Source organism: Podarcis pityusensis (genome assembly GCF_964106645.2).
Source record: "Podarcis pityusensis genome assembly, chromosome: 9".
Lineage (NCBI taxonomy): Eukaryota > Metazoa > Chordata > Lepidosauria > Squamata > Lacertidae > Podarcis > Podarcis pityusensis.
The window spans coordinates 53084394-53110898 of NC_138034.1; the positions used below are offsets into that span (position 1 = coordinate 53084394).

The 26505-nt window shown below is 40.6% G+C and overlaps 1 protein-coding gene across 3 annotated transcripts in view; it reads right to left on the reverse strand.

The window, feature by feature from the left end:
* EGF (epidermal growth factor) overlaps positions 1 to 26505 on the reverse strand; it is a 41739-nt gene that overhangs the window by 14302 nt on the left and 932 nt on the right. For 2 of the 3 annotated variants that reach the window (XM_081020282.1, XM_081020281.1), the window contains exons 2-13: positions 20995 to 21194; positions 19679 to 19860; positions 19109 to 19339; positions 18360 to 18562; positions 14730 to 14855; positions 13106 to 13228; positions 11597 to 11719; positions 9465 to 9590; positions 8354 to 8490; positions 6011 to 6159; positions 4761 to 4865; positions 2651 to 2874 (exon numbers count right to left, since the gene is read on the reverse strand). In XM_081020282.1, coding sequence (XP_080876408.1) covers positions 2651 to 2874; positions 4761 to 4865; positions 6011 to 6159; positions 8354 to 8490; positions 9465 to 9590; positions 11597 to 11719; positions 13106 to 13228; positions 14730 to 14855; positions 18360 to 18562; positions 19109 to 19339; positions 19679 to 19860; positions 20995 to 21194 — 1929 coding nt within the window. The remainder of the gene's footprint in view (positions 1 to 2650; positions 2875 to 4760; positions 4866 to 6010; positions 6160 to 8353; positions 8491 to 9464; positions 9591 to 11596; positions 11720 to 13105; positions 13229 to 14729; positions 14856 to 18359; positions 18563 to 19108; positions 19340 to 19678; positions 19861 to 20994; positions 21195 to 26505) is intronic. The other variant, XM_081020283.1, reaches the window with a different exon arrangement.

The window sequence follows — 26505 nt, forward strand, 5'->3', positions numbered from 1 at the left end:
GGTCAGCTGCTCTTTCTTCTCTGTGGCATTTTTTAGACTGCTGTTACCTTGCTTTTGCATTTCTGCTTTGTGGCATACCGTGGTTGAGATGGTCAAAGTTAATTGCAGTAGCAGCTAGAGGTAAACTGGACAGAGAACTGAGCTTTTGGTAGTGGATAGGGCGAATGATTTTGTATCCCTTTTCCAGCCCTATAATTCTATATCAATCATATTGTTTGAGTTTCACCATAGACTTAATTCTTTAACTCAGTTGTTGTTTTCATATGACCTAATTCCATGCCAATTTATGAAGGACAAAAAAAAAAACACCTTCCTTGTCCAAATCAGGAGCTATAATTTTATGATATATTTTCCGCCCCTCATAACAAGGGCAGCAAAACAAGGAATGTAAAGCCATGCTGTTCTTGCAGTTGATGAGTCTCATTATTCACAGATTACGACACCAAGAGCAACAGTAGATGGCAGTAGCACTGCAGCAAGAATCCTTGCTCTAATAAATCTGCAGTCAAAGCATTTCCATATTAATGGTACTGCTGAGCCAAAATGGGGCTGTAGTGGAGTGAACATTTTCCCCCTGAAAGAACATGCCCATTTTTCCAAGATTTTTCACATCTCTTTCCAAAACTGCAATGAAGTAGGTGCTAAAGGTAGGAAGGTACACATCCCCATTGCCAAGGCAACCACACCAACGCTGGAGAGCCAGTGTGGTGTAGTGGTTAAGAGCGGTAGTCTCCTAATCTGGGGAACCGGGTTCGCGTCTCCGCTCCTCCACATGCAGCTGCTGGGTGACCTTGGGCCAGTCATGCTTCTCTGAAGTCTCTCAGCCCCACTCACCTCACAGAGTGTTTGTTGTGGGGGAGGAAGGGAAAGGAGAATGTTAGCCGCTTTGAGACTCTTTAAAGGGAGTGAAAGGCGGGATATCAAATCCAAACTCTTCTTCTTCTTCTTCTTCTTAAAATTATAGGAGGATAGTGTTGAGGGGGGGTCTTGTAGGTCATCTAGCCCAACCCCCTGCTCAAAGCAGGAAACCCAGAACTAAAACATCTCCAACAGATGGCTGCTCAGTCTCTACCTGAAGATCTCCAGCAAGGGAGAGCTCACCATCCTTCTAGAAAACAGGTTCCAGTGTCAAGGCGTTCCTCCTGATGTTCCACCAAAACCCACGCTCCTGTAGCTTCCACCCATTTTAACTAGTCCTGCCCTAGTCTTTGCCCCAATACAGTCACAGATTGTTGACTAGTTGGGGCAAAAGGGGAATGGGGATGTGGACTGGGAACATCCAATTGAGAATAATGGTGACAACCCAAGACCTTTGCAGCATAAACTGAAGCCCAACTCCTTCTTCATATATACTTCCTTCCTGGTTCTTCCTGAAGTACACCAGTTCACCCTGCTGCATGGCATGGCCAAGCTATGTATCACAGATGGCAGATCCATAGATGCAAATCTGAATGTGGATAGTATACATTTGTTCTCCACTTTCAGTGGAATGTACATCTGGATGTGTGTTCCTATGCATAAGCTCATCCACATACTGCCCAATTAGTCATGAGTAACTGAAGCGTTAAACCACAGAGCCTAGGACTTGCCGATCAGAAGGTCGGTGGTTTGAATCCCCACGACGGGGTGAGCTCCCGTTGCTCGGTCCCTGCTCCTGCCCACCTAGCAGTTCGAAAGCAGGTCAAAGTGCAAGTAGATAAATAGGTACCACTCCAGCGGGAAAGTGAACGGCGTTTCTGTGCGCTGCTCTGATTCGCCAGAAGCGGCTTAGTCATGCTGGGCACATGACCCGGAAGCTGTACGCCGGCTCCCTCGGCCAATAAAAGCGAGATGAGCGCCGCAACCCCAGAGTCGGCCACGACAGGACCTAATGGTCAGGGGTCCCTTTACCTTTACCTAACTGACTACCTGCACAGAAATGGAAAGTTGTGCCAGCTCATACAAGTCTTGTCATACAAGCACTGACACAGCATGGCAAGCCAGTGATCCTCAATTCAGCTGACAGAGGAATAGGGACATATTCCCTTATTCCCAACTCAAGTGAGAACAGTGAAACGGCTTTGTTTCCTCAAGAGGCTGGGATAATGCAGTGAGGAAGTTCTTTTCAAGTAGCACTGAAACAAATCAGGGAAACAATGGCTGTAGGCTGATAAACAAACTGCAAGAAAGAGGTTTCTGTCTGAAATGGCAATGCTTGTAGCAAAAAAGAACAAAATGCCATGAACTTTCAGCAGAGAACTAGTTACTGTATATTTTTAGTTGTCTCTTATAGACCTTTCCATTTTAAAAAAGAAAAGCCTGTTCCCCTCTCATATTATTACACATATCTCTTTTCCCTTTGCAAAACTGCAGCTTATTTCTATAGTTATCTTTGAATATATGTATGTTTTCACCCACCCCACCCCAGTTTGCTCAAAGCAGTTCATAATATAGACTGATAACTTCAGTAAAAGCATAGAAAAAATATGCAGGTTTCCTGAAACTGGGTTAAGAATTTACTCCTTTTTCAACTGGCATCAATCTGTAGAATTCACAAGGCACTGGTTAACTCAAAAGGTGGCCTTTCACTGATATTTCTATATGTGCAGCATACCAATGCACTGAAACTCTTGCATCTATGGTCAGACAACTGTCAATCCCAAAGCCTCACCTACATCATTCTGTGTGAGTATTTGCCGTTCAGAACCATCCAGATTTGAAGTCTCAATAGCAGCTTTTTTTGCATCACACCAGTATAGCTTGTCAGCAAAGTAGTCAATCGTTATTCCACTGGGCCAAAGCAAATTGGAATCTACTATAATGAGACGATCAAAGCCTTGTAAGGAAGACCTTTCAATCCGTGGATTAATCCCTACGTCTGTCCAAAATAGTTGCCTTTATTGAAGAAAAATAGTTTTATTTTTTTTTATAAAAAAAATACTTTCACCTTGCAGTAAAGAGAGAGAGAGAAAATACTTAAAACATTGTATACATTACAGGATTTATTGTTGTGGATGATATAAATGTAAGCAATTATACAGGTAGGTTATTATTTTGTATGTTAAATTCTCTCCCTGATCCTTGAGCTGTGACAAAACAAAACAAAATTCACATGACAACTTCAACAAGCACATTTCAAGCCACAGTGGTCACCAAGAGAATTATTTTTATTTTATTTTATTTTTACAGAATTTATATAATTTGACTGTTTTATTTTTTTGTAACTGCTTAGAGGCTATATTTGCAAACATTAGCATTGTCAATAAATGACAGGGCTAAAATACGAATTATTTTTTTAAATGAAATAATGATTATAGTCTACAATAAGCCAAAACCAGAATCATAGAATTGTTGACTTCTACATGTCTGGATAGGTTTGATTGAAGAAAAATGTTTTAAGCAGGTGCCAAAAAGAGTATAGTGAAAGTGGCTGCCTGAGACTAGGGAGTTCCAAAGGAAAGGTGCTGCAACACAAAAATATTTATTTCTTACAAGTGTGGAATGAATATTATGTAGCACCTATAACTGTGCCAGTTCTGCAGATCAAAACTGTCAATTATGCTTTTCTCGTGATGAGTGCAGCACATGACAGCTGTGAGGAAAGCCTTTGGGTTTAACTGAGGTAGACAAACCCACCCCCACGTGGTTAATTCAACGTTGCCGTGCCACTACAACCCATGGTTTAGCATCTGCTTTGCATGCAGAAGATTCCCTGGTTGAATCCCCAGCATCTCTAGGTAGAACTGGGAATGTTTATGGCCTGAAATCCTGCAAGTCAATGTAGGCAGTGCTGACCCAGATAGACCAATTGGTCTGACTCCTGTGTACACTAACAGTTGACAAGCGATTGCCATAAACCCACAATTATCCTACAGGCTGTGTATGTCAATATGCTTCAGTTTGATGTTGCCTTACTGGAAAAATTGACTCCCTTATCTCCCATGTGAACGTGATTCCCTGTATTAGACCACCACAACCTCAGGTGTCATTCTGGACAGATGCTCTAGGGATAAAAAAACCCTTTGAATTATTTCAATGCCTATTTTTATTTCATCCCCCTCTGCAGGGGTGCCAACTTGGATAAAATATTGTGGGGGCCCAGATAAGCCCCGCCCCACATAATCAATCACATAACGCAGTGCAAAAATGCCATTTGAATGGGAATGCTCATCAACTTTGTGGGCAAAGTTTGTGCTCAGCCCCCTCAAATATTTTATTGTGGGGCTCAAAGCCCCCATAGCCCCTAGGAGTTGGTTCCTATGCCTCTCTGGGATCAAAACACTCACACAAGAGCAGGTTATAAATACTTAGAAAGAAAGAAATGATCCATGTTCTGAGTGGCTTAGCTTTGTAGACACACTCCATATAGGCATTCATGCCAAAACATGTATCTAAATAACAGTGTCACATACTTTGTTCAGTGGTGCATTCTGGGCAGGATTTGGGGGCAGAAGTCCAGAACCCCACTCAGCAGAATGATCATAATATCAACCCCCCCAGCCCCACCCAACACAGCAGGGCTGGCTAACCACATTTTCTTTAAATAAAGTTATAAACATTCCCATCTAATGAGCCTGTAAGGCTGCAATCTTAACCACATCTTCTCAGAAGTAAGTCTCACTGAATTCAACAAGACCTGCTCCTAGGTTAATGGGGCTAGGATTGCAGTCTAAAGAAGACATTGAAGCCCAAAATCTAAAATAATCTAATTGCATTACTGGCTTTATTCTTTAGTCTGTACACCTCCTGCTGCCAGTTTCAAAGAAAGTTTCACTTCTTACTCAGTGAATGGATGGACAGCAATTCCCCGAGGCTGAGACACATCTTCCCAGATAATTACTTTCCTCTGCATTCCATTCAGATTGCTACTTTCAATTTGGGACTTCCTGCGTACACATGCGGATAGATTAGTTACTACAGTAATTTATTACCAACAAAATAAACTGTTGCTCTTTTCGTTTGTGGCTACAGTCAGTTCACGTACCATCCATATTTCCATCCAGTTTTGTTCTGCTCCATCACTCCTATCTCCCTTCCTGATTTCTCCTTCTCAGTTTTGCTTTGTCCCTCTTACATAAGTCATAAGCTGTCTAGCTAAGGGAGTTTCTATTCTATTTTGCTATGCAACCAGCCATTCTGTTAATGTTACTGCATATAACTGTAACAGTAATTACAGCTTATATGAGGATCAAGAACCGGTTTAGCACAAGCTGTCTGCGGACAAATGCCGGCTCCCTTGGCCTGTAAAGCAAGATGAGCTTTACGACCCCAGAGCCATCTGCGACTGAACTTAACTGTCAGGGGTCCTTTACCTTTTTTAAGAGCATGAATTGCCCTGTTTAAAAACCACAAAAGCCATTGTTTATCTTAAGCAAGCCTTATCCACCCCCATCCATAACATGGGGATAATATTATTAGCCTGCATCATAATTTGCTGATACATAGCACACATCTCCTTAAAACATGCTGCACACTTCTTTTTAAGCACCACAGAATTATCACTGAATGCAAATGATATGACATCAGGGCATGGCATGACATGACATGACATCATAATTCTTTGGCCTTGGCTCAAAAAGTGTGCAGCTTCTCCCACATCCACTCCATTGTGATTTCCTCATTTAACTAAAAAATTGTTCCCTTCCTTTATGGTGCCCCAGAGCTGAGAAATTTCTGTAGAAATGTCAGAGCAAAGAGGCATAAGAGAATTTACACACAGGGGACACTGATCCACCACTGATTTTATTGCCCCAAAAGGTATGGATCTGCTCTTCATGCAGACACTGCCTTCCATGACCACTTCTATGCAGAATAATGTTCAGCAAAAAGGTCTGCCTGACCCTTCGACATTGGGCAATGATGGCATTTTCCATTTGCTAAACCTTTCTGTTATGACTTAAGCACACAAGAGCACACTGGCATCTTTGAGAACAACATTTCAATTACGCCAGTCTTTTGCCAGTCATTCATTTACCACAATGTCTTACGCCAGCATTAAGTTTGCTGTAATATGTGTGAGAGAGAAACCTACCCCCAGTCAGTCCAATACAATTTGCGGTTAATCCAGTCGATGGCGAGTCCTTCAGGTTTCTCCGTTGCTTCGCGGATAACATTTTCACGATCTGAGCCATCCAGATTAGCTCTCTCTATCCACTTCAAGGCTGTGTGAGCAAAATAAATCTGTAATGAGAAAAACAGAAGGTTTATAGCTGATTATTGCTCATCTTATTAGAGAGCAGGATTTCCTTAGCTAGTGGCTTTACCATCAGCAATGAAATTTCTTTAGGGCGGGGGGAAATAAATGAGTAATTACAAAATTGTAGCCCATGATTACAGATCAAATAAGCAGGCACTTATCCTTCAACCAGAATGACTTCTGCAGCCTGAGCATGCTTAGCAAGTAAATCCTGACTGCCCTATATACCATCTCTTCAATAACCTGTGCTTCTCTTTCAGCCAAGCAACTTGCAATAGGAGAAACAAACAGTAATCTGTAAAATAATTCTGAAATCTGATAGGCTTTCACTAAGGACCTGCAACAAATGGTTACAGTATGGACTGTTCCTGTTCAGTGCTCCAGTCAGTTAGTTACCCCCTGCTCCAAAATACTCCATTCCACGCCCTCTTCCACTCAGTTTTCCCACCTGGCAACTGTCAGTCATTCCATGGCTACTGCTCATTCTCAATCTTTCTTGGGTGTTTCTGAGGCCCCCCCCCCATTTTAGTTTTCTAAACAGCAGCAGTTTTTCTTTTTGTTTTAAGTTCTGCAAACCATGGGGTTCCTTTGAGGCTGCTCCTGCCTCTCTCGTGCATTGATAGTACTGTTTTGGCTACATACACATTGGCCTTTATCCCTGAACACTAAAAACAGTGGGTATGGTTGCTGATACCTTTTGAAACAAATTTGGAAATGCCAAGTATGAAAGATAAGTCATGTTAGTGCATTGAGAAAGTCAGAATTCCTGGTTTTTTATTCCAAGAATAAAATAGAAATTGCTAACTGATTCTAAAGAGAGAGGAGGCTTCTCTTTGCCAGATTTGAAGTTATATTATGAAGCGACCTGTCTCTGCTGGTTGCGGGAATGGATCTTGTTAAAAAATGCAGATTTACTAAATTTGGAGGGTCATGATAATAGATTTGGGTGGCACGCTTATTTGTGGTATGATAAAACATATAGGAAATATAAAGAGAAAGAGGGCACTTTCTATCATATGTGGTGGACATGTACATTGGTAAAGACTTTCTGGTAAATGATATATAATGAGTTAAAGAAAATATTTAAAAATACATTTGTCAAAAAACCAGAAGACTTTTTACTAGGTATAATAGGTGAAGGGTTCCCAAGAGAAGATAAAAAACTTTTTATGAATGCAACGACAGCAGTGAGAATGCTACTAGCTCAGAGATGGAAAGAAGGAGAAGTTCCAACAAAAGAAGAATGACAGGTGAAACTGATGGAGTATGCGGAAATGGCAAAACTGACAGGGAAGATCCAAAACCAGGAAGATCAAGTATTTTCTAAAGACTGGAGTAAATATGTAATTTATTTAAAAGACCACTGTAAACAGTTAAAATATTTGGCAGGTAAAGACACTCGTAATGTGAATTTTTTATGGTAATTATGGTTATATAATAGATAGATAAGGGTGAAAGATGCAGTAAATTTAATCTTAAAGATGGAACCCATGGAGGGAGGGAAGGAGGTCTAAGGGTTTGAAAGAACTCTGTATTTTAATGTTTGAAATGGTTTTGTTTTATATGTATAAAAATTTTCAAAAACTTAATTAAAAATAAAAAGCAAAAGCAAATGAGGAATTCCATTTAACCATTGATGGATTCTTAAGGATCATAAGACATAAGCACAAAGCAACTGTGTCCAAATACATTATCTGAAAAGATAGCAGGTCGTCAGCTGTTTCCAAGAACTCTTCTCATTGTGAGATTTTTGTGGGTGAGTTGTGAGTTTGTTGGACCCTGGGTGAGAAGCCGGAGGCTGACAGGGTGTGTCTGAAGCAAAATGAATTGATAATGTAACATTTTTATATGTAATTCTGTATTTCTGTAATATTGCCATTGTTTGCGTTGTGCCTCATTCCCAAAAGGAAACACAGACCTTGCGTAAGTGCCTGGAACACCATGAATCTCGTACCACTCAGAGAACAGCGTGGCGTGCAACAATGTTCTGTTTAAGTTGTTTGATTTTGCTTCAGTTTTCTGTACCAAGCTTAGAGATATTTTTAAATATATTAAATAGATCTAATCTAAACTAATGTGCATCAAGGAGAACCAGTAACCAAGAGGTTAAAATGCAAAGAAGCAAAAGCCAAGTGTCCTTGCAACACTTCAAAATCCTCTAGTTTGCAAATGCCTTACCTTATTTTCAACAGGGTCATAGTCAAGAGCTAAGACTATTCCCATCTGCCACTCGAGTAAATTTGAGTAATCTGTTCCATCAAAACCAATACGGCGGATCTCTCGGCTCTGTGCAAACAACAGAAACGGCTTCAGCCCTGTTTGTGACAAATTTCATAGCATGTTAGCTCTTCTAGTCCCATAATAATCTTTAGAGAAGAAACCTTGAGGATTACAGAGTTACTTTTGCCTTTTGCGCACTGACAAACAGTGTTGCAGACCATTTTTTCCCCTAAAAAGTTTTCTTTTATATGAAGTCTACAGAAAAACAGAATGTGACATTTGAATGGTATGGCATATGCTTCTTTTTCCATATGGAAAAGAGCAAAAAGCCACAACGCAGGGAAGAAAGAGAAACTTTAGAGGAAATTGGGGGAAATTAGAGTAACTCTCTCTGTAAGGTCAAACTCAAAGGAAAACTGAGTTGTCAGTCTTATCTCTCCACCATGCTTTTATCTGAGCTGTACATTTTTATTTTTATAAAGAGCCACTTGTGCATTGAAACCACATAGACAGATATAATCGTTAGAAGACATCTGAAGGCAGTCCTGTATAGAGAAGCTTTTTAATGTGTAAAGTTTTATTATGTTTTTATATACTTTGGAAGCCACCTGAGTAGCTGGGGAAACCCAGTCAGATGGGTACAAATAATAAAATTATTATTATTATTATTATTATTATTTGAAAATTGCTTCAGAGGGAGAGGAGCAAAGGAATTATGACATCACAGCTGTCAGCCAATCAACATTGTGCACAACCAACTTCAGAGGTTGAATAATAATAATAATAATAATAATAATAACAACAACAACAACAACAATTTATTATTTATACCCCGCCCATCTGGCTGGGCTTCCCCAGCCACTCTGGGCGGCTTCCAAAAAAATATTAAAATACTGTAATACATCAAACATTAAAAGCTTCCCTAAACAGGGCTGCCTTCAGATGTCTCTTAGCTCAACCTAAGGAGAAAGAGTGATGTCAGACAAGAACGTATTCAGTCTACTTCCAGAGTTTCTTCACTACTGAAATCATGTTTGCTTTTAATGAAACCAACTGATGTGCTACTAACCTGCAGCAGTACAGTGTCTTTTGTCCTCCTGGAGAATATAGCCAGGAAAGCAATCACATGCCCAAGTTAATGGACTCAGAGAAACACAAATGTGGCTGCAACCACCATTATCAGGAGATGAACAACCTTTAAGAGACCATGGAAAAAAATTGAACACTAAAATTATATTACAACAAGGCTTACATTAAACATCACCACCCACCCTAATGAAGCCTTATTAATTGTTACTAAACCTTCTAAATATTATTAAACTTTCTAAAACATGACTGTTCTTTTGAAAATGGTGAGTGTTTGCTTCCAAGGAAGGTAAGGACTAGGGTTTCTACCATATTGTCTCTCACTGGAGCTTCAAGGCAAGGAGGTTCTTCCAAACTCCAAAAAAGGAAGTCCATTCCTTATGGTTGGCTGTCTCTGACAGTTAGCAAGTTTGGACACGATGTCTAGATAACTTCAGAAAGATTTGCCACAGTTGCTAACCACTCTAATTTAGTAATATATGGAATATTCTAAGTATAAGAAGGTTTACTCATGCATCACCTGTGTACACACTATATGTTTAAAGCTCATTTGAAGCACATTATTTTCCCTCGAAGAAGAAGAAGAGAAGGAGGAGGAGGAGGAGTTTGGATTTGATATCCTGTTTTATCACTACCCTGAGGAGTCTCAAAGTGGCTAACATTCTCCTTTTCCCTTCCTCCCCCACAACAAACACTCTCTGAGGTGAGTGGGGCTGAGAGACTTCAGAGAAGTGTGACTGGCCCAAGGTCACCCAGCAGCTGCATGTGGAGGAGCAGAGACGCAAACCTGGTTCACCAGATTACGAGTCCACTGCGCTTAACCCCTACACCACACTGGCTCTCATTCTGGACACTGTAGTTTACCCCTCACAAACTTACAATTCCAAGAAGGCCTTAGCAAACTAGAATTCTTTGAGGGAAGAGGAGTTATTTAAAGTTAACCTGTATACAGAGTCTTAAACTCAGAAGATAGTGATCGTTTACAACACTTGAAAGGCCACATTCTCATGTCTGCCCATGGTCTATGAAGTGCTGCAAGCACTGCCCTCTGAATGTGGAGTGACAGTCGGAAAAGAAAAATGATGAGTGGTGGGGAGGGGGCGGGATTGGAAGACTAGAACCCTAAACAGGAGTTCTTACTTTAGGAAGGTTGAAACACTGCAACGTTTTGCTGCAGTTCCTATGTGTCCACTAAGCAAGAACCTCTATGAGCCAATCTGCATGCCACATGCAAACGTATGGTTTGAAATCTGCTTCTTTTAAGGAAAAACAGCTTTGGGAGAAGAGATTTTGAGTAGAGAAGAAGCAGTCATCATGGTGGGGCAGTGTTGTCACTGAAAAGTGGTGGGTACGTAAAGGGTTAAAAACACTGCTGCTTCTACACTTAAAATCACCCCTTCCCAAACCATAACCCTCTCCACCACCAGAAGAAAGATTTTAAAACATACAGTTGTGTGTAACATTTAGTTCAGCCCTAAACAATTAATGTTATGGCTGGACAAAGACTTAAGGAAAACGTTTCATCCATAAGCTCCATAAAACATTTGCAGTAAAATGGATGAATATCACACATACACCAGGGAAAACAGTATTTTTTGTTAAACCCTGTTCATGACAGACAGAAGAATCTCTGCCCAAAAAAGCAATGAATTCTAGCAGATATTAAGCACCCGAACCTCATTTAATGACACACCAAATGAAAGTCGTTCACACACCGCAATATGAAATGGCTTTGGATAATGAAGCAGTGAAACCCAATGATCCTGAAACTTGTCTAGAGGATGCTTCATGTTTTATTGCATCTTTTACTTTTAAATCCGTGTCTCATGATGAGTTGGGGGGGGGGCTTTAACCCTTTCCCTGCCTTCTGTTTTTCCATTTCACAGGGTTGCTACTGTAGATGATGAAAATCTTGTAGCAGGCTGGGAAGCAGTTATCTCAGTCAGAACATTTGGGTTGAAGTCCAACTTGAAGCTTACCTGTTACATGATTTAGCTGCTAATAAAAATGGGTTTCTTATTCCTAGGATACCAATCTGGACAGTGCAAGAGTGGTGCTGAGTACACACAAACACACTCACCTCCCAGGCAGGTGACTCACTCTCCACATGCTTACCTGTGCATGTTCTTCCATCTGCTTGGAGAACTGATCCCTCAGGGCAAAAGCAAACAGGCCCCTTCACTGTCTGCCCACAACCATGGCTGCAATGAATGTAACTGCTTGGACAGGGAATTAGTTCTACAGTAAGTTTAAAACAATGGAAATAAGAGTTAAAGGGGGGACAGATTGAACAATGGAAATAATGGTTTGCGGGAATTTCAAGGAAGGGATAAATTTCAGCCACCCTGGCTCCTCAAGCCTCAGCTCTTTTAACATATGGCAAGATGGTCTCTGAGTGTATGATTTAATACTCAGTACCCCTGCCTTTAGAATTAAGCTACGCAGGTCTCTTTAATCAAAATAATGCATCTTGCCTCCAAGATAACGGTTTAGCCTCTGGGGTTTTTTGGAGCAAGGACTGGCACTGCTGTAAGTAAGGAGGGAAAAGACTGGCTATTGGAGTCAGAGTGTCTAATGGACCAGGAGGATGTGGGGAAAGGAACTGTGCCTAAAGTCCCATGTCCAGATAAATGGAAGCAATTTATTTGTCTTCTTCCAGCATTGCTTGTGTGTATCATAACGTCTGCCTTTTGAGCTACTGTATGGTGCACCTGGGACACAGAGCAATTGCTGCATATAAGCAACATTTGTGTGAATGAAGGAAGAAGACCAGCCCTACCCAAGTACAGTGATGTCAGCAACATGAAAGCTGAACACAGGATAAAGTGGAGGACTCCATGATCCAACAACGATGTTTGATCTGGAGGAAAATCTCATTTGTCCCCATCTGTTCAGACCATTCATGGCTGTTGTTTTTTAATCTCACAATGCACACGTTTCTCATTTTGCTGAATAAGATTTTAGAATTTGGAAATAATAGGCTGATAGTAATAATGCATACTTTTCAACTCTAAATTCTGGCTTTTGTCCTTCTTAATATCTGCAAGTTTGAGGAGGAGCCCCGAGCCCCTCTCTTTTTCTCCCCAGGCAATCACCTATGAGGAAGCTAGCCTGATCTACATTTTAACACTTGCTAGGATTATAGGGATTAGAACTCTGGGACCCACAAACTCATAACAATACATTTGAAGCAGTATCATACCACTTGTGCCTTCCCTCAAAGAATCCTGGGAAGTTTAGTTTGTTAAGAGTGCAGAGCAGTGTTAAGAGACTCCTATTCCCCTAACAGAGCTACAGTTCCCAGAATTCCCTAGGAAGAGGGATTGATCGTTAAACCCCTCTGGGTTTTGCATTCAGAGTACCCAGGTTCACTCCACAGCTTCTCCAGGGTAGGGTTGGGAAAAGCACGGCCTAGAATCCCAGAGAGCTACTGCCAGTCATTGGAGACAAGACTAAGCCAAATGGACCAAATATCTGGCTCAACATAAGACAACATCCTATTTCCCTATGTAACAAAATTGTCGGATTAGCATGGCTGTGCTGGTAAACTTCCACTGCTATAAGAAGAGGACTTTCAGAAGGCAGGAGCAAACATGCTAGTATTTGTGTCTGACAGCTACCTACCGTGGCAAGTTTTCTTGTCAGACAGTAGAACAAAATTTCTTGGACATGTACAATAATAGGAGCCTGGGACATTGACACAACCTAAAGTACATCCATGGTTCCAAAATGCACATTCATTGACATCTGATGGGGAGGAAAGAACAATTATAAAAATTCAAGGGGGGTTAATAAAAAAAATAAGAGAACATCATTAATGATATTATGGGCTGTCACTATTTGGGCATGGGATTCAGTCACATGCAAATGCAGGTAACACAATTAAAGCTGATTTGGAGTTCCTGCACAACAAACCCAACCCCCACAAAGATCAGACTTCTGTGAAAAGGAAAGTAATGGGGAAATGCACTAGAAAGTGTATGATAACACTTGCTTTGATGTAACATTACCTAACCTCTGCACAAACAAATCAGAGTGAATGCTCATTTAATAGTCCATGCCTTCTAATCTCACTGCAAAGAAAATCAGCAAGCAGGTCATCTGCAGGTGCCCAATATTCATATTTAGATGTCTTGAGTAAGAGAAGACAGCTATGCTACTTTTGGGAGGTGAGGGTTATTGGCTTCTTTTGTTCTCATTTTTATTATGTATTTTGTGTTTTTATGCTGTAAACTGCCTTGAGATCTTCAGATAAGATGCAGGATGCAAATTCAATAAATAGTAATAAAACAATGCTACACTGGAAACTTCCTGCAACTAATGGGAGAGAAAACTGAGCTAGATGAACCAAGGGACCCAACTCAATATAAGGCAGTTTTTAATGTGCTGTCCAGAAGAGCCATAGTACGACAAAGCTGGGACCAAAAAACCCCAGAATATTTGTGGTATGAAAAGTTATGCGGTTTTAGCAGGAAGTTACAGGATACACCCTATTTGGAAATGAAACAGTATGACTGCCCCAAAACTCCGCCCACCCCCGAAACAGTATTAAAAGCAGGATCCCATGTAACCATGCAAATACTATTGAAAGTGTGGTTGTGTGTGACCATCCCAATAACATCATGCACACAAATCACAATGAATGTGCAATAAAAAGCATGAGGAACCCATAGCATGATCACAACCAAACATTTTATCACTTATCTGTACCTAGCTCTGTGTTTAGCTTGTTGGCCACAAAACCATGCACCTCAGGCTAAGAGACCCAACACCATCATCTGTCTTGGTTCACACATGCCTATGCTTGGGACAACTCATTCTACAAAAAACTGGCACTCTTTTTATTTCTGTGTTAAGTGCTGATCAGTTTAGAGTGCTGCTTCACTCTGAACAAGCCAGCACTTGAATTATAAGGGACAGCCTTATTAGTAACTGTATCTAAAAAGTGTAGGGACTCATGATTTGGCAAAAAAAATGGAGAGTCAGGAGCTGGGACTTGTGCATTTCACAAACGGCCTCCTTGCCCCCCACCTCTAATTAGTCTAGCATTGTGAACCAGACTGAAAGATTTCAAAAGAGGTGCCTTGCGGTCTGACATTTTTGTCCCTCTGTTCCTAAAATATATATGGTGGAGAAACACCATCTATTTTTCTAATTTAGTGCATCTGTTTATAGTTTAAAGACTAGAGAGTAACAAGCATGCCTGCCTACCCACATCATTCAATCACAAGCAGTTATCCTTCATTACCTTCACAATATTGCTTTGTTTTGCTTAAGGTAAACCCACTCATACATTTACAACGACTGCTCTTGGGGTCTCGCTTGCAGGTACTTGTCTTGCAGCTTTTTTGAGTTGAAAGACATGGCCTTCTTTCTGGAAAAGAGGATTATATCAAGATAAAGAGTGACTCAAAATGCACCCAGTTTTTATTTATATATTAGGGGCTGATGTCCCTGGTGGCTTCCCTCAACAATCCCTTCCCCACAACCCTTCTCCCAGAACCTCCTTCCCCTTACTCTTTGCCCAAGCCCCCATCCCCAAACCTCTGCCTACTCTACCACACTGCCCATCTCACCGAACCTGCCCTTCTGATGATTTGCAGCATAACCCAATTCCACAAGGACCTTTGCTACAATGCTGTCCTCCTGGAGAATAGATTCACTTGAAGAACAAATCTGAATTTCAATGCTCCATCTGTGTCTCAGTTAGAAATTAGGGAAATTAGAAACTGAGCTGGATGCAAATATATCTACAAAAAAGGCCTGTGTGTAAAAAAAATTGAGCAGAGAAAATTAGGTGTGTTTATGCATGAATGAATTTTGTGTGTATGTGTGTGTGTGTGTGTGTGTGCAGACATATACAGATAAATGACCTATCTAAGGCATAGGTAGGAAGATTAGATAGATGATAGATGATGATAGATAGATGATAGATAGATGATAGATAGATGATAGATGATAGATAGATGATAGATAGATAGATAGATAGATGATAGATAGATAGATAGATAGATGATAGATAGATAGATAGATAGATGATAGATAGATAGATAGATAGATAGATAGATGATAGATAGATAGATAGATATAGATAGATAGACACACACTCACACTCAAGTAGAGGAAGCCTTGGGTTCTTTTGATAGTAACATTGTGCAGAACATGGCTGTAAGTGGGTTCATCTTCAAATGCCACTTTGTCACTGTATACAACTGTTACTTCATAAAGGTGCACTGTTTATGAATAGAGCTATGACATTGCACAAATGCATTGCATTGGTTTTGAAGCCAACGTAGTTCTGTGCAGTGCCATGAAATAGTCCCGGTAAAGATAAGTCAGAACGCCGAGGGAAGGGCAGGTAAAACAGTAGGAGGCATCCTGGTTTGACCTGTTGGAAGCAGAACACTAATCTAGTGGAAGGAAAAGAGCTTGCAACTAATAACCCAAATTTGACCTTAGCAAGCATTTGACAGCTAAAACAGTTTCTGTATTGTACGTGAAAAGCACAGCAACAGCTATTTCCTTTAAAAAAAAGAAAAAGGAAACAATGTTAGATTGTGCACTTTTAACTCCAGCGCACATTGACTTAGCCTCTGCAGAGCACTGAATTAATGCTCACATGATTTCATTTTCAGGTTTCCCTTGTTGTAAAGATCCCCTTATAAATCTCATTTGTACTTTAGGCTAATTAGCCTTCCCTCAATCCAGGTCCTTGGGCTGGATAAGCTAAACAACGCACATGCAAAGTCCAAAGGCTTCATCTGGATTGGGCTACTTAAGCTTCTTTCCACCCCCTCAATGTTTTATAAGAAGTCATTGGTGGGGGAGGCCTATATTACATCCATTTCAAATTCCTATGCTCTAGTCTATCCTGCCGTAAAAGGAAGATTCCGGAGTCAACGAAGAGCTCGTTTTAAAAGTGAACTAATTATTAAGGTGGGAGAGAAGGGAAATTGCATCTCATCTCAACAGCTTTATACTATGGTAGCCAAAAAGGTCATGAGAAAAGACAACTAGGAGCATACACATGAGTCAATAAATTGCACCTTACTATGTACCTTCATTTGGATGGACAATTTACTTTCCCAGAATCCTCTGCCACTCTTGTCAGCCATTGTGACCCATGTCACTTACAGTGTTGATTGCCTGTTCCCCAGCTTAGGTAAAGGTAAAGGTACCCCTGCCCGTATGGGCCAGTCTTGACAGACTCTAGGGTTGTGCGCTCATCTCACTCCATAGGCTGGGAGCCAGCGCTGTCCGCAGATACTTCCGAGTCACGTGGCCAGCGTGACAAGCTGCATCTGGCGAGCCAGCGCAGCACACAGAACGCCGTTTACCTTCCCGCTGGTAAGCGGTCCCTATTTATCTACTTGCACCCGGGGGTGCTTTCGAACTGCTAGGTTGGCAGGCGCTGGGACCGAACGACGGGAGTGCACCCCGCCCCGGGGATTTGAACCGCCGACCATGCGATCGGCAAGTCCTAGGCGCTGAGGTTTTACCCACAGCGCCACCCGCGTCCCATTGTTCCCCAGCTTACACACATGCAAATACACTGGCAGGCCTCCAGTCAATAAGAGCACAGGCTGACTGAGGTGGTATTATGCAATGATGCTTGCTAAGCTTAGGTTGACTGCTTGCATCATCCTCCGCAACAGGACGGCACCTCAGCACCAGCGCACAATCATCTTTATTTGGCTGAGCGCGCACACAACTGATTAGCAGTGTTCCATTTACAAGGATAAACTGCAACAAACTCACTGTCTACCATATCCAAAAGAGCAATGGTCCCCAAGGATACAGGTGGACAGGTTTTACATATTTCTTGAAGTGTCATAAGCTTTGCAATTGCCCAAACATTCCCTTCTCTCTCCTCCTGTTTGTAAAGGTCCTGCATATGAATGGTCCATAGATGGGCGGACTATGCATGTACAATGGTGATGCATGTACACTGCGGCATTCAGACTTTCAGGCAACACCGGCAGTGAAAGCAGTACACAAGCATAGAGTGTCATCTGACAGGTTTGGGAATTAGGCTGAAGGGAAGAGAAGCATGATCAGGAACACATCCATCAAGCCAAGGTCCTTTGGTGTTCTTCCAGTTTTATTCCTATTGCTTAAAGTAAACCATTGTTTTAATTTCAATCTTATATATTGGTGGGTTTGTGGGGAAGAAGTATCCTTTATTCACAGCCATTTTATACTTCCTCAATAAATTAATCCAGAAGTATCCTCAGTGACATCTATTTTTAAAATAAAGAATTTATAATGAAGGGTGGTTTGAAAAACTACAAAATTTGGGACACGTTAACATGCAAACATTTGTTCCAAATGGATTTCTGGTGGTTGATTATTATACAATATGTCTGTGAAGAACAATGGGTATTATTATGACTTATTCTTAGAGGAGGAAAAACTTCAGATAAATAAATGTAAAAAGGAAGAGAATGAGGTATATTCATGTTTATCACATTATTGGAAATGGAAACAAAAGTAAGTTGTAAGAGCTATTTTGTGCCAATATCAAGGGAAGGGGGATACAAGTGTGAGTGTGAGTGCTTGTTTTACACAAACATGCAATCTTCTTTTTAAAATGAGGTGCTGGAGAATGTGATATTGCAGTTTTTATACTTACATGATGAGCATGCTTAGCTAAGCAATGTTGAACAGGGAGAGAGATGAAAGAAATTTCTAGATATAGAAACATTCAGTTGCAGCATTGTTAAGGCATTTGAAAGGTTTGGTTGGAAAACGTGAACAGGAATTATCATGACAGTATATTCCTTGAATATCATGACAGTAGCAAAAGCAGGGTGGTACAAGATAATTTGAGGTGTGATCCTAATGACCGAGCAGAACAATTATGCAACATGAAACTTACCAAATGTTTTAGAACCCATCTTTATGCTGAGCTGTTTTAATGGGTGCACTACCAGTATTTCAGCAGGTGGGAGAAGTGACAGCTGCAGGTTAATTGCAACTATATCTTTTCCTGTATATTTATTGGCTCTCCAAATACTACCAGCGGTTGAGTCGGAATAGTACATGTGGTCAGCAAAGAGGAATATGTCAGAAAGTTGGTTTCTATGGGAAAATAAAGCAAATAGTTGCATCTGTTCATTAACTTGCTGAAAGTTCATTAAGTCATAGACATTCTAGCCCATTGATGGCCAAACTCGGCCCTCCAGCTGTTTTGGGACTACATTTCCCATCATCCCTGACTACTGGTCCTGTTAGCCAGGGATGATGGGAGTTTTAGTCCCAAAACAGCTGGAGGGCCAAGTTTGGCTATCACTGTATCTAGCCAGTTAGGCAGCAATTCAGAGATAACAGGGCAGATCCTTACTATACATTTAAAACACATCCAGACACATTTAAAGCACATGAATTCCCCAAAGAATCCAGGGATTTGTAGTTTGTTAACGTTTCTGGGAATTGTAGCTCTGTGAAGTGAAAACTACAATTCCCAGAATGCTGTGCAGGAAGTCATGTGGTTTAAAAGCATGTTGGGTGTACTTTAAATGTATGAAGTAAACCGCATATGTCTCCTGGCTAGATTGGGGCAATTTATTTTACACTTTGGCATTATATATTCACTACCATATATATAAGTTATATTCATTAACATACCGTACTATGTATTTGTGCAAATGAACAGAACTAGCATTGTAGTCACAGCTTGCAATATGTGAAACTTCATCATTGGCATCATATTGGATCCAGAAGAGCTTCAGATCAATAAGATCTAGTGAGATACTTCTGATTTTTCCTGTGCTCCTCAGAAGTCTCCATACGTCTTTCCCATTCAGAACTGCTCTGTAGATGCTGTCAGTGGTTCCTTCAGAGGACCAAAATAAAAACCTGTTGATAAAATCAATTATTGTCATTATTGTTATTAAAATTACTTCAAGAGCAGCAGATAATAAATCTCTCACTTAATTCATTTGCAATCATAACTTGGAGGCTCACCAAAATTTAGCAGTTCAGACATAAGAGGAACCTAGGTTCAATCATGCCAGGAAATTACTCATTAAACTGATACATAAGAGGAGGAAGGAGAGAGAAGATGAGACGGAATATCAAAGTACATGACTGTTTCCCAGTCCTCCAAACCACAGAGGATCCTTCAGTCTACATTTCATCTAAAGCTTTTTGTTTCAGCACTGTGTCACTATAAACCATAAAGACAATCTGAGTTACCTTCTGTTTGGATCAACCACAATACTTGTGGGATGGTGTCCATCATTTATGATGATTTGGGAATGGTTTCCATCCATGTCAACTGCCTCAATTGTGGCCTTCTGGTAATGAGCGAGGTAAAAGTTGTGGTTTATCCAATCCACTGCAAATCCAGAAACATCTTTTTCTATGTGGTAAATTGTCTGTAATTGGGGGGAGGGGGGACAATTGTCACCCAATTGTCATTATACTAAGACACCAGATCACTGGTTGAATCAGAATGCCATACAAAGCATTGGAATTCATGATCCTTATTCAAACAATTCAGGAAAGCCACCTGAGATTACCACTTCAGGATATACATTTATGTGTTTACCAGAAAAGCAAGAAAAGGCCTGTTAAATATGTAAGCAGCTATGCTATTTTTTCTATCACGAGACCTTCCTTGCTTGGACATTTTAGCCTTGGCTTTGTCTGCCTAACAAATAGCAGCTTTCTCCTAGCATCTGTGGGGGGAATTGTCATTAGGACTGCTATGGGGAGATGTTTAAACCTCTGTTCCTCCTCAGAGGAGTAGAGAAACAATAAAATTAATGACTCATTTAACATCATGTCTAGTTTGGTTGAGTGGCTTACCAGATATCTTACTCAAGATATTATTTCACACTACATGTACAAGTAAATGCACAAAACACATTTAGCTTAAAGTAAGGACAAGGTAAGGAGAGATAATTTAAAAATATAAACACAACAAACAAGCAAACAAACAAACATAAGGATACGCAACAAAAAGAAAACAGCTTTCCATTAAAATTGTAATTTGTAAGTATAGATACAAATTTAGAAATAATTACTCTAGTTTATATAGAGCTACAATACATCTCACCAACTGTGACCCAGCGATGTGTATGCCTGCTCAAGGCTGCTGTAACTTCAAGGCCCTTTCTCTTCCTTCTTCTTCTCTTACTTATCTTTAAAGTGGGCTTTTTTTTCACTTCCAAAACAGGACTCATTGAAATAGAGGGTGCTCCTCTGCCAGTCCTTCAATTAGAGGACTACTCTCTGTAAAGTTGGGTGAGTGATCACTCTAGTTATGATCATTAGTAATAGACTGTCCATCACTCCTACTAATAGTGAATTTAGTTGGTGAGTGCTGAGAGGGCAGCAGCTAAAATGCATTTTTTATATTGTAATTTTATGTTGTGAATTTCACTAACATCTATGGAGGGCAGTGTACAAATTTAATAAATAATAATAATAGAGAAACAAATGGAGGTATCAGCATGCTTCAGGGAGATGCAGAGGTTCTCAGAATTTTGATGATTACATTCCATTACCTGTTGATTTGAACCATTCAGGTATACTCGCCGGATAAGACCTTCTTCAGTGTCCACCCAATAAAGGCAATCTTCTTCATAATGAAAATCTATTAATGTTGATAAACTAGCATCAGCCACCAGTCTTTTGTGATTGGTTCCCTCAGTGTCTATTCTAAAGATTGCATTTCCTTGGCTGAAAACTAGGAATGGTGCAGGATCTAAAAAGGAGAGAGAGAGAGAGAGAGAGAGAGAGAGAGAGGGATGTTAAATACAAAAAAGTAGAGAATTTTGGATGTTATAGAATTTTAGTGACTTCTACTCAAACATCAAGACTTCTTCCTCTTTTTCACCTCCACCTGTTCCCTGTGTGTTCCCAAAATTTTATCCAAGGAGTACCTCAAGCCTCTGGTGCAGATTTTGGGAATATATAGGTTTGTTGCCCCAACCACTCTGGGCAGCTTCCAACAAATTATAAAACCACAGTAAAACATCAGACATTTAAAAACTTCCCTATATAATGCTGCCTTCAGATGTCTTCCAAATAGGTGTTTGCATGTAGAGGTGAGGAAAGGAAAGAGAAAAGCTTTCAGGGACTTGTTTCTTTTGCCTTCACCCTAAAATTCAAGTTAACTGTAGTTTTGCTTTACGTATCTGAGCTTCAAGCACATCATTGCTATCATGCAGCTAGTCATTTGGGTTTTTTGTGCTCAAAATGATCTCCAGAAATCTAAGGTTTTGCTTTTGAGTTATCTAAAACCCTTTTAATAAATATTAGACTGGCTTATAGTTTTTATTCAATGGGTAGTCCTGGTTTTTGGCTACGCAAGAGAAAACAACACAAAGTGCGGTTTATTTGGGGGGAAGGTGTTTTTGGAGCGTTCAGAGTTGCTCCTGCATTTGAAGTGATGTTGCTTTCTGCTGTTTGCACTGGGAGAATATGAAACTATGTAGACTTGCTTTGTGTACATGGTAAATGAAGGCTGAACTGCAACAAAGTTGATTTGTCTCAGGAATCTGACAGCTGTACTGCTTGCACTTTTTCCAGTTACTCCCTTGACCAAACATTAACATACATTTTGTTACTAAGTTGTTTGAGACATGGAATTTCACACTGAGGTAGGCTAGTCCTACAGGACTTTGGAGGGGCAAATAGCTATGATGGCAAAAGTATTTTTGCTGTTGCTTTGCTGATATTCTAAAATCTGTTTTTATGATTTAGTTATTGTCCTAAAATGTTGCCATAAGGCACCTTTGAGTATACGGGGAAAGGAGTATAAATATATAAAATGCATAAATACATTTATGCTATTTTTTTCCGTGTGAATCCTAGAGACAGAAACACTGGTCAGCTAAAACCATTACGCCTTAGTTGAAACAAGTCAGCAGCTTATGTATCTCGATCAATTTGAGAGGATCAATATATCACTGTTGCAAGTAATCACCATCAAAAGCTATTTTCAACAGGACACTAAAAACCAAAGTGATATCCCATTAAGAAAATTCCTACCATGCACTTGGCTGATCCATGAATTTTGGGTGACTCAAGAGACCATTATGTAATAATTACCCACTTAAAAATATCTCTCCTTGCATATGTTTTATTAGTGGGAGTAGGAGAGGTGGGGGGGGGAATCACATCTGGCAACCAATGCACCCCTTTGGTTTCAGATAGTACATGGGTAAAGGTAAAGGTAAAGGTACCCCTGACCATTAGGTCCAGTCGCGGACAACTCTGGGGTTGCGGCGCTCATCTCGCTTTATTGGCTGAGGGAGCCGGCGTACAGCTTCCAGGTCATGTGGCCAACATGATTAAGCTGCTTCTGGCAAACTAAAGCTGCGCACAGAAACGCAGTGGTACCTATTTATCTACTTGCACTCTGACATGCTTTCGAACTGCTAGGTTGGCAGGAGCAGGAACCGAGCAACGGGAGCTCACCCTGTCGTGGGGATTCAAACTGCCAACCTTCTGATCAGCAAGCCCTAGGCTCTGTGGTTTAACCCACAGCACCACCCACATGCCATCAGTACATGGGTAGATGAGTCTAAAAAGCCCGGGACACAAATTTCCACGGCCCTCTAGTGGCTATGGTGCCTCATTTACCAGAAGTAATGTACCGTATTTTGCATTAACTCTGGAAGCGTATACTCAACTCTGACCAAACTAAGCCTCCTAGAGCAAAATATACATTCATCAATATCTATAAAATAATCATTTATAGGTTAGAACACAACGGTAAACCACAATCCAAACATGTTTCTGATTGTTCAAGTATTGGAATAAGTTAACTACCAATTGCCAGTTTTTGATTCCTGTAAATAAAGTAGTATGAGTTATTGTCTTAGATTTAGCTGTTCATGACACCTGGTAAAGAAAGCAAGGAATGAGAGTTGGTGATCGGCCTAAAATAATGTTCAGGTACTTTTTGAGGGCAAAGAGTCATACTATCTCCACTCTCCCTGCATTTATTTGTGTTGATAATTTGGCCCTCATCCAGCTCATCCAGAAATGGAAAGCCATGTGATCTGAATGCACCTTGAATTGAAAATGTGTGCTGTCACTATTAAACTTGATAGATACATCTGATGTCACATCCTCATTCAGGTCTACTAGTCACATATTATAAAGCACAAATAGAACTGGATTTGGGCACTGGCTTTTGTTAAATAAAATAGGTACTCTATTTAGTTTGCTCTACATCTGGAGCTCAGTAGGCTCTATTCAATAAAGTCTCATGTAACTCATTTTAAACATGTGCTTGACTGTCAATGTATTTCCATCTTTATCCTACAGATTTTTGTATTCAGACAATTGCAGATAAAAAAACAGACCCCTGGAATTCAATCCAAACAGCAGCTGAGATTCAAGCACAGACATCCAAGTTCTGCAGGCTCCAACTAGATCAGCGGTTCTCAACCTGTTGGTCCCCAGATGTTGTTGGACTACAACTCCCATCATCCCTGAGCTCTGGCCTTGCTAGCTAGGGGTGATGGGAGCTGTAGTTCAACAACATCTGGGGACCCACAGGTTGAGAAAGGCAGGTTGAACTAGATGTTTTGCATGTTAACTAGCTAGAGAATTGCATGTAAAAGAAACAGCAAAAGTTTCACCCATCCCATCATCACCTGCTGGCCCTGCTTGTAGATCAAAGGCGGTGGTGAGATGATATGATGGTGTCATATATCTGTGATGGACAACTCTAGAATGTTACAATTCTATGATGTTGCAAGTGATTTCTTCCCTACAGCCACAATTTGTCTTTGTTCGCTTTGCTAACAAATCAGGCAATTCTGGTCAATGCAGGGTGCTGCACTGTACAAACTAGACATCCAATACCTTGGGTGAAGCCTATCCCAAGAATTTATCCAGTTACACATAATTCTGCAGACTGAAAAACACGCCAATTCCACAACAGAGGGGGTGGTGTTTTTGTTTATTCCATTTGGCAGCTCTAGGCTTGCCCGTTTTAACCAGCAGCGGAAACATCTATCTTTTTGTAGAGAAGATGCTGTTTCTTAACATACATCCCACAATATCAAGTGCAACCAAGTCTTAATCATCATCAGCTGCCTGTTTCTACCCCACACCCATGAAAATAGTGAAGTAGCTGCCATCTTCCTGCAGCTGCTCTGGATACCCTGGCAACAATTTCCCTGTAATGAGAACTTTCCCTGTGTTAAATAAATCCTCTTAGGGAGAACAAAAGTTTCCTACAATGCTCTGGCAGGCAGCGCAGAATGGAAGAATGAGGTTCTGCTCCCAGCTCAAAGGCCTCTTTATGCCATCTCAGCAGAGGGTCTTAGGAATGAGCAAAAACGATGAATCATGTCATTGCAATGCTAGTAGCCAGTCCTTAGCATCTTTATACACAAGCAACCTCATTTACCAAGAGTCCGAAAGAAAGACCCAGTTAGAGAAGGTGAAGAAGCATTAGTATGCCTGTCAGGGAGGCAGAGTCCACATTGGTGTATTGTGAAGTGAGCCAGAGTCTGCCCTTGTTTATTTCCTCCCTAATGCCAAGGCCTATACAGAATCTTCTAGTATGATAGCAATATTCAGCTATTCCAAATTTAGGTTGCTACATGCTGCTGTTGAGTGTTATCTGCTGTGCTGCTACAAGTTTCTTCCCACCCCCTCTCCCCTACTCTTCTTTTCAATTTCAAATCATATGCTGAGGAGAAAATATACTTCATGTTAATGCAGATGCATTTTACCTCACCTCCAAAAGACTGTGGCTGTGCAAACATTATTTGAAGCATGTTCGAAGCACATTTCCTCCCTCTCCAAAGGATTGTGGGCACTGTACATAGTTTCTTAGGGGTTGCTGGGAATTTTAACTCTGTGAGAGGTACTCTATGGTGCCCAGAATTCTTTGTGAGGTGGAAATGTGCTTCAAATGTGCTTTAAATGTATAATGTTTATGCAGCCTCAGTCTTTTGGAGGTGAGGTATGAGGGACCTCAGATACTGTGGTGTCTTTATGATATATGGTTTATTTACACACATATACAACTTTACTACAATGAAGAGGCTCACACCTCAAGAGGTGTTGCTTCTCCCATAGCCACAGCCTTGAATTCCAGCAGAAACCAAGCATGTCTCTGCCTCACAGGCTTCTGCCTGCCCCCTGCTTCTAGCTCAGTCCTGGCTTTTGTACTTCTAACTACCAGCCAGTTGAGGGAGGTGGCACACCCATTTGATATCTAGCCAAAGTCTCTTCCTTTGTTGCCTCAATGACCTACCTGTACATAGACTATTACCAAGAAACTGACCGGGCTATTCCAGCAATTGAATCCTTGCTATCAGGAATTGGAAGGGACTCGGGCATACAACCTAACTCCTGCCCCCAGATTCACAACACAATGTTTACCCAGATGCTGCACTCTGATTCACAATTTTCTGATTGGTGGTCCTTTTTTTCTTTTTGAGCAATGCTAAGTTTTATCTACGGTACATAGTTTCATTCTGTTTTTAGTCAGCTTTTTAAAAGTTTTATTTGATTGTTAATGTTGCACTTCTATATGAATTTATATTGAGTTTCCCCATTATTATCTCTTATGCCTTTTTTACATTAAGCAGCATGGAAATTTCATGAACAAACAAACAGTGTGGGCAGTAAACAAAAGGACCTCATGCAACATCTATAATGGACTCCCATCCTGACTGTTAAATCCTGCCTTTTGTGGATTTGAACTAAATGTAGAATTATTCCCAAGATCAGTGTCTTCATAGGGTCTTGAACTGCAAAAATTAAACTTGTAGTGGATAAAATGGTCATGTGAATTCACCTTCAGTTTAAGGAAATCAAAGGATTGCTAGTATATAGGCCTTTTTTAAAAAACACCCCAGTGATGGAGAAGCAACACACCTTTCAACTATTTGATCCATCTGATGAGAGCTCTTATTGCTATGGTTTTAGCTTTCATGGGTTTTGAAACACTTCTCAATAAAGATATCTCAGAGGCAAATCCTGCTGAGTTAATGGGATTTACTCCCAAGTAAGCAAGTATGATTGCAGCCAATATCTATTAT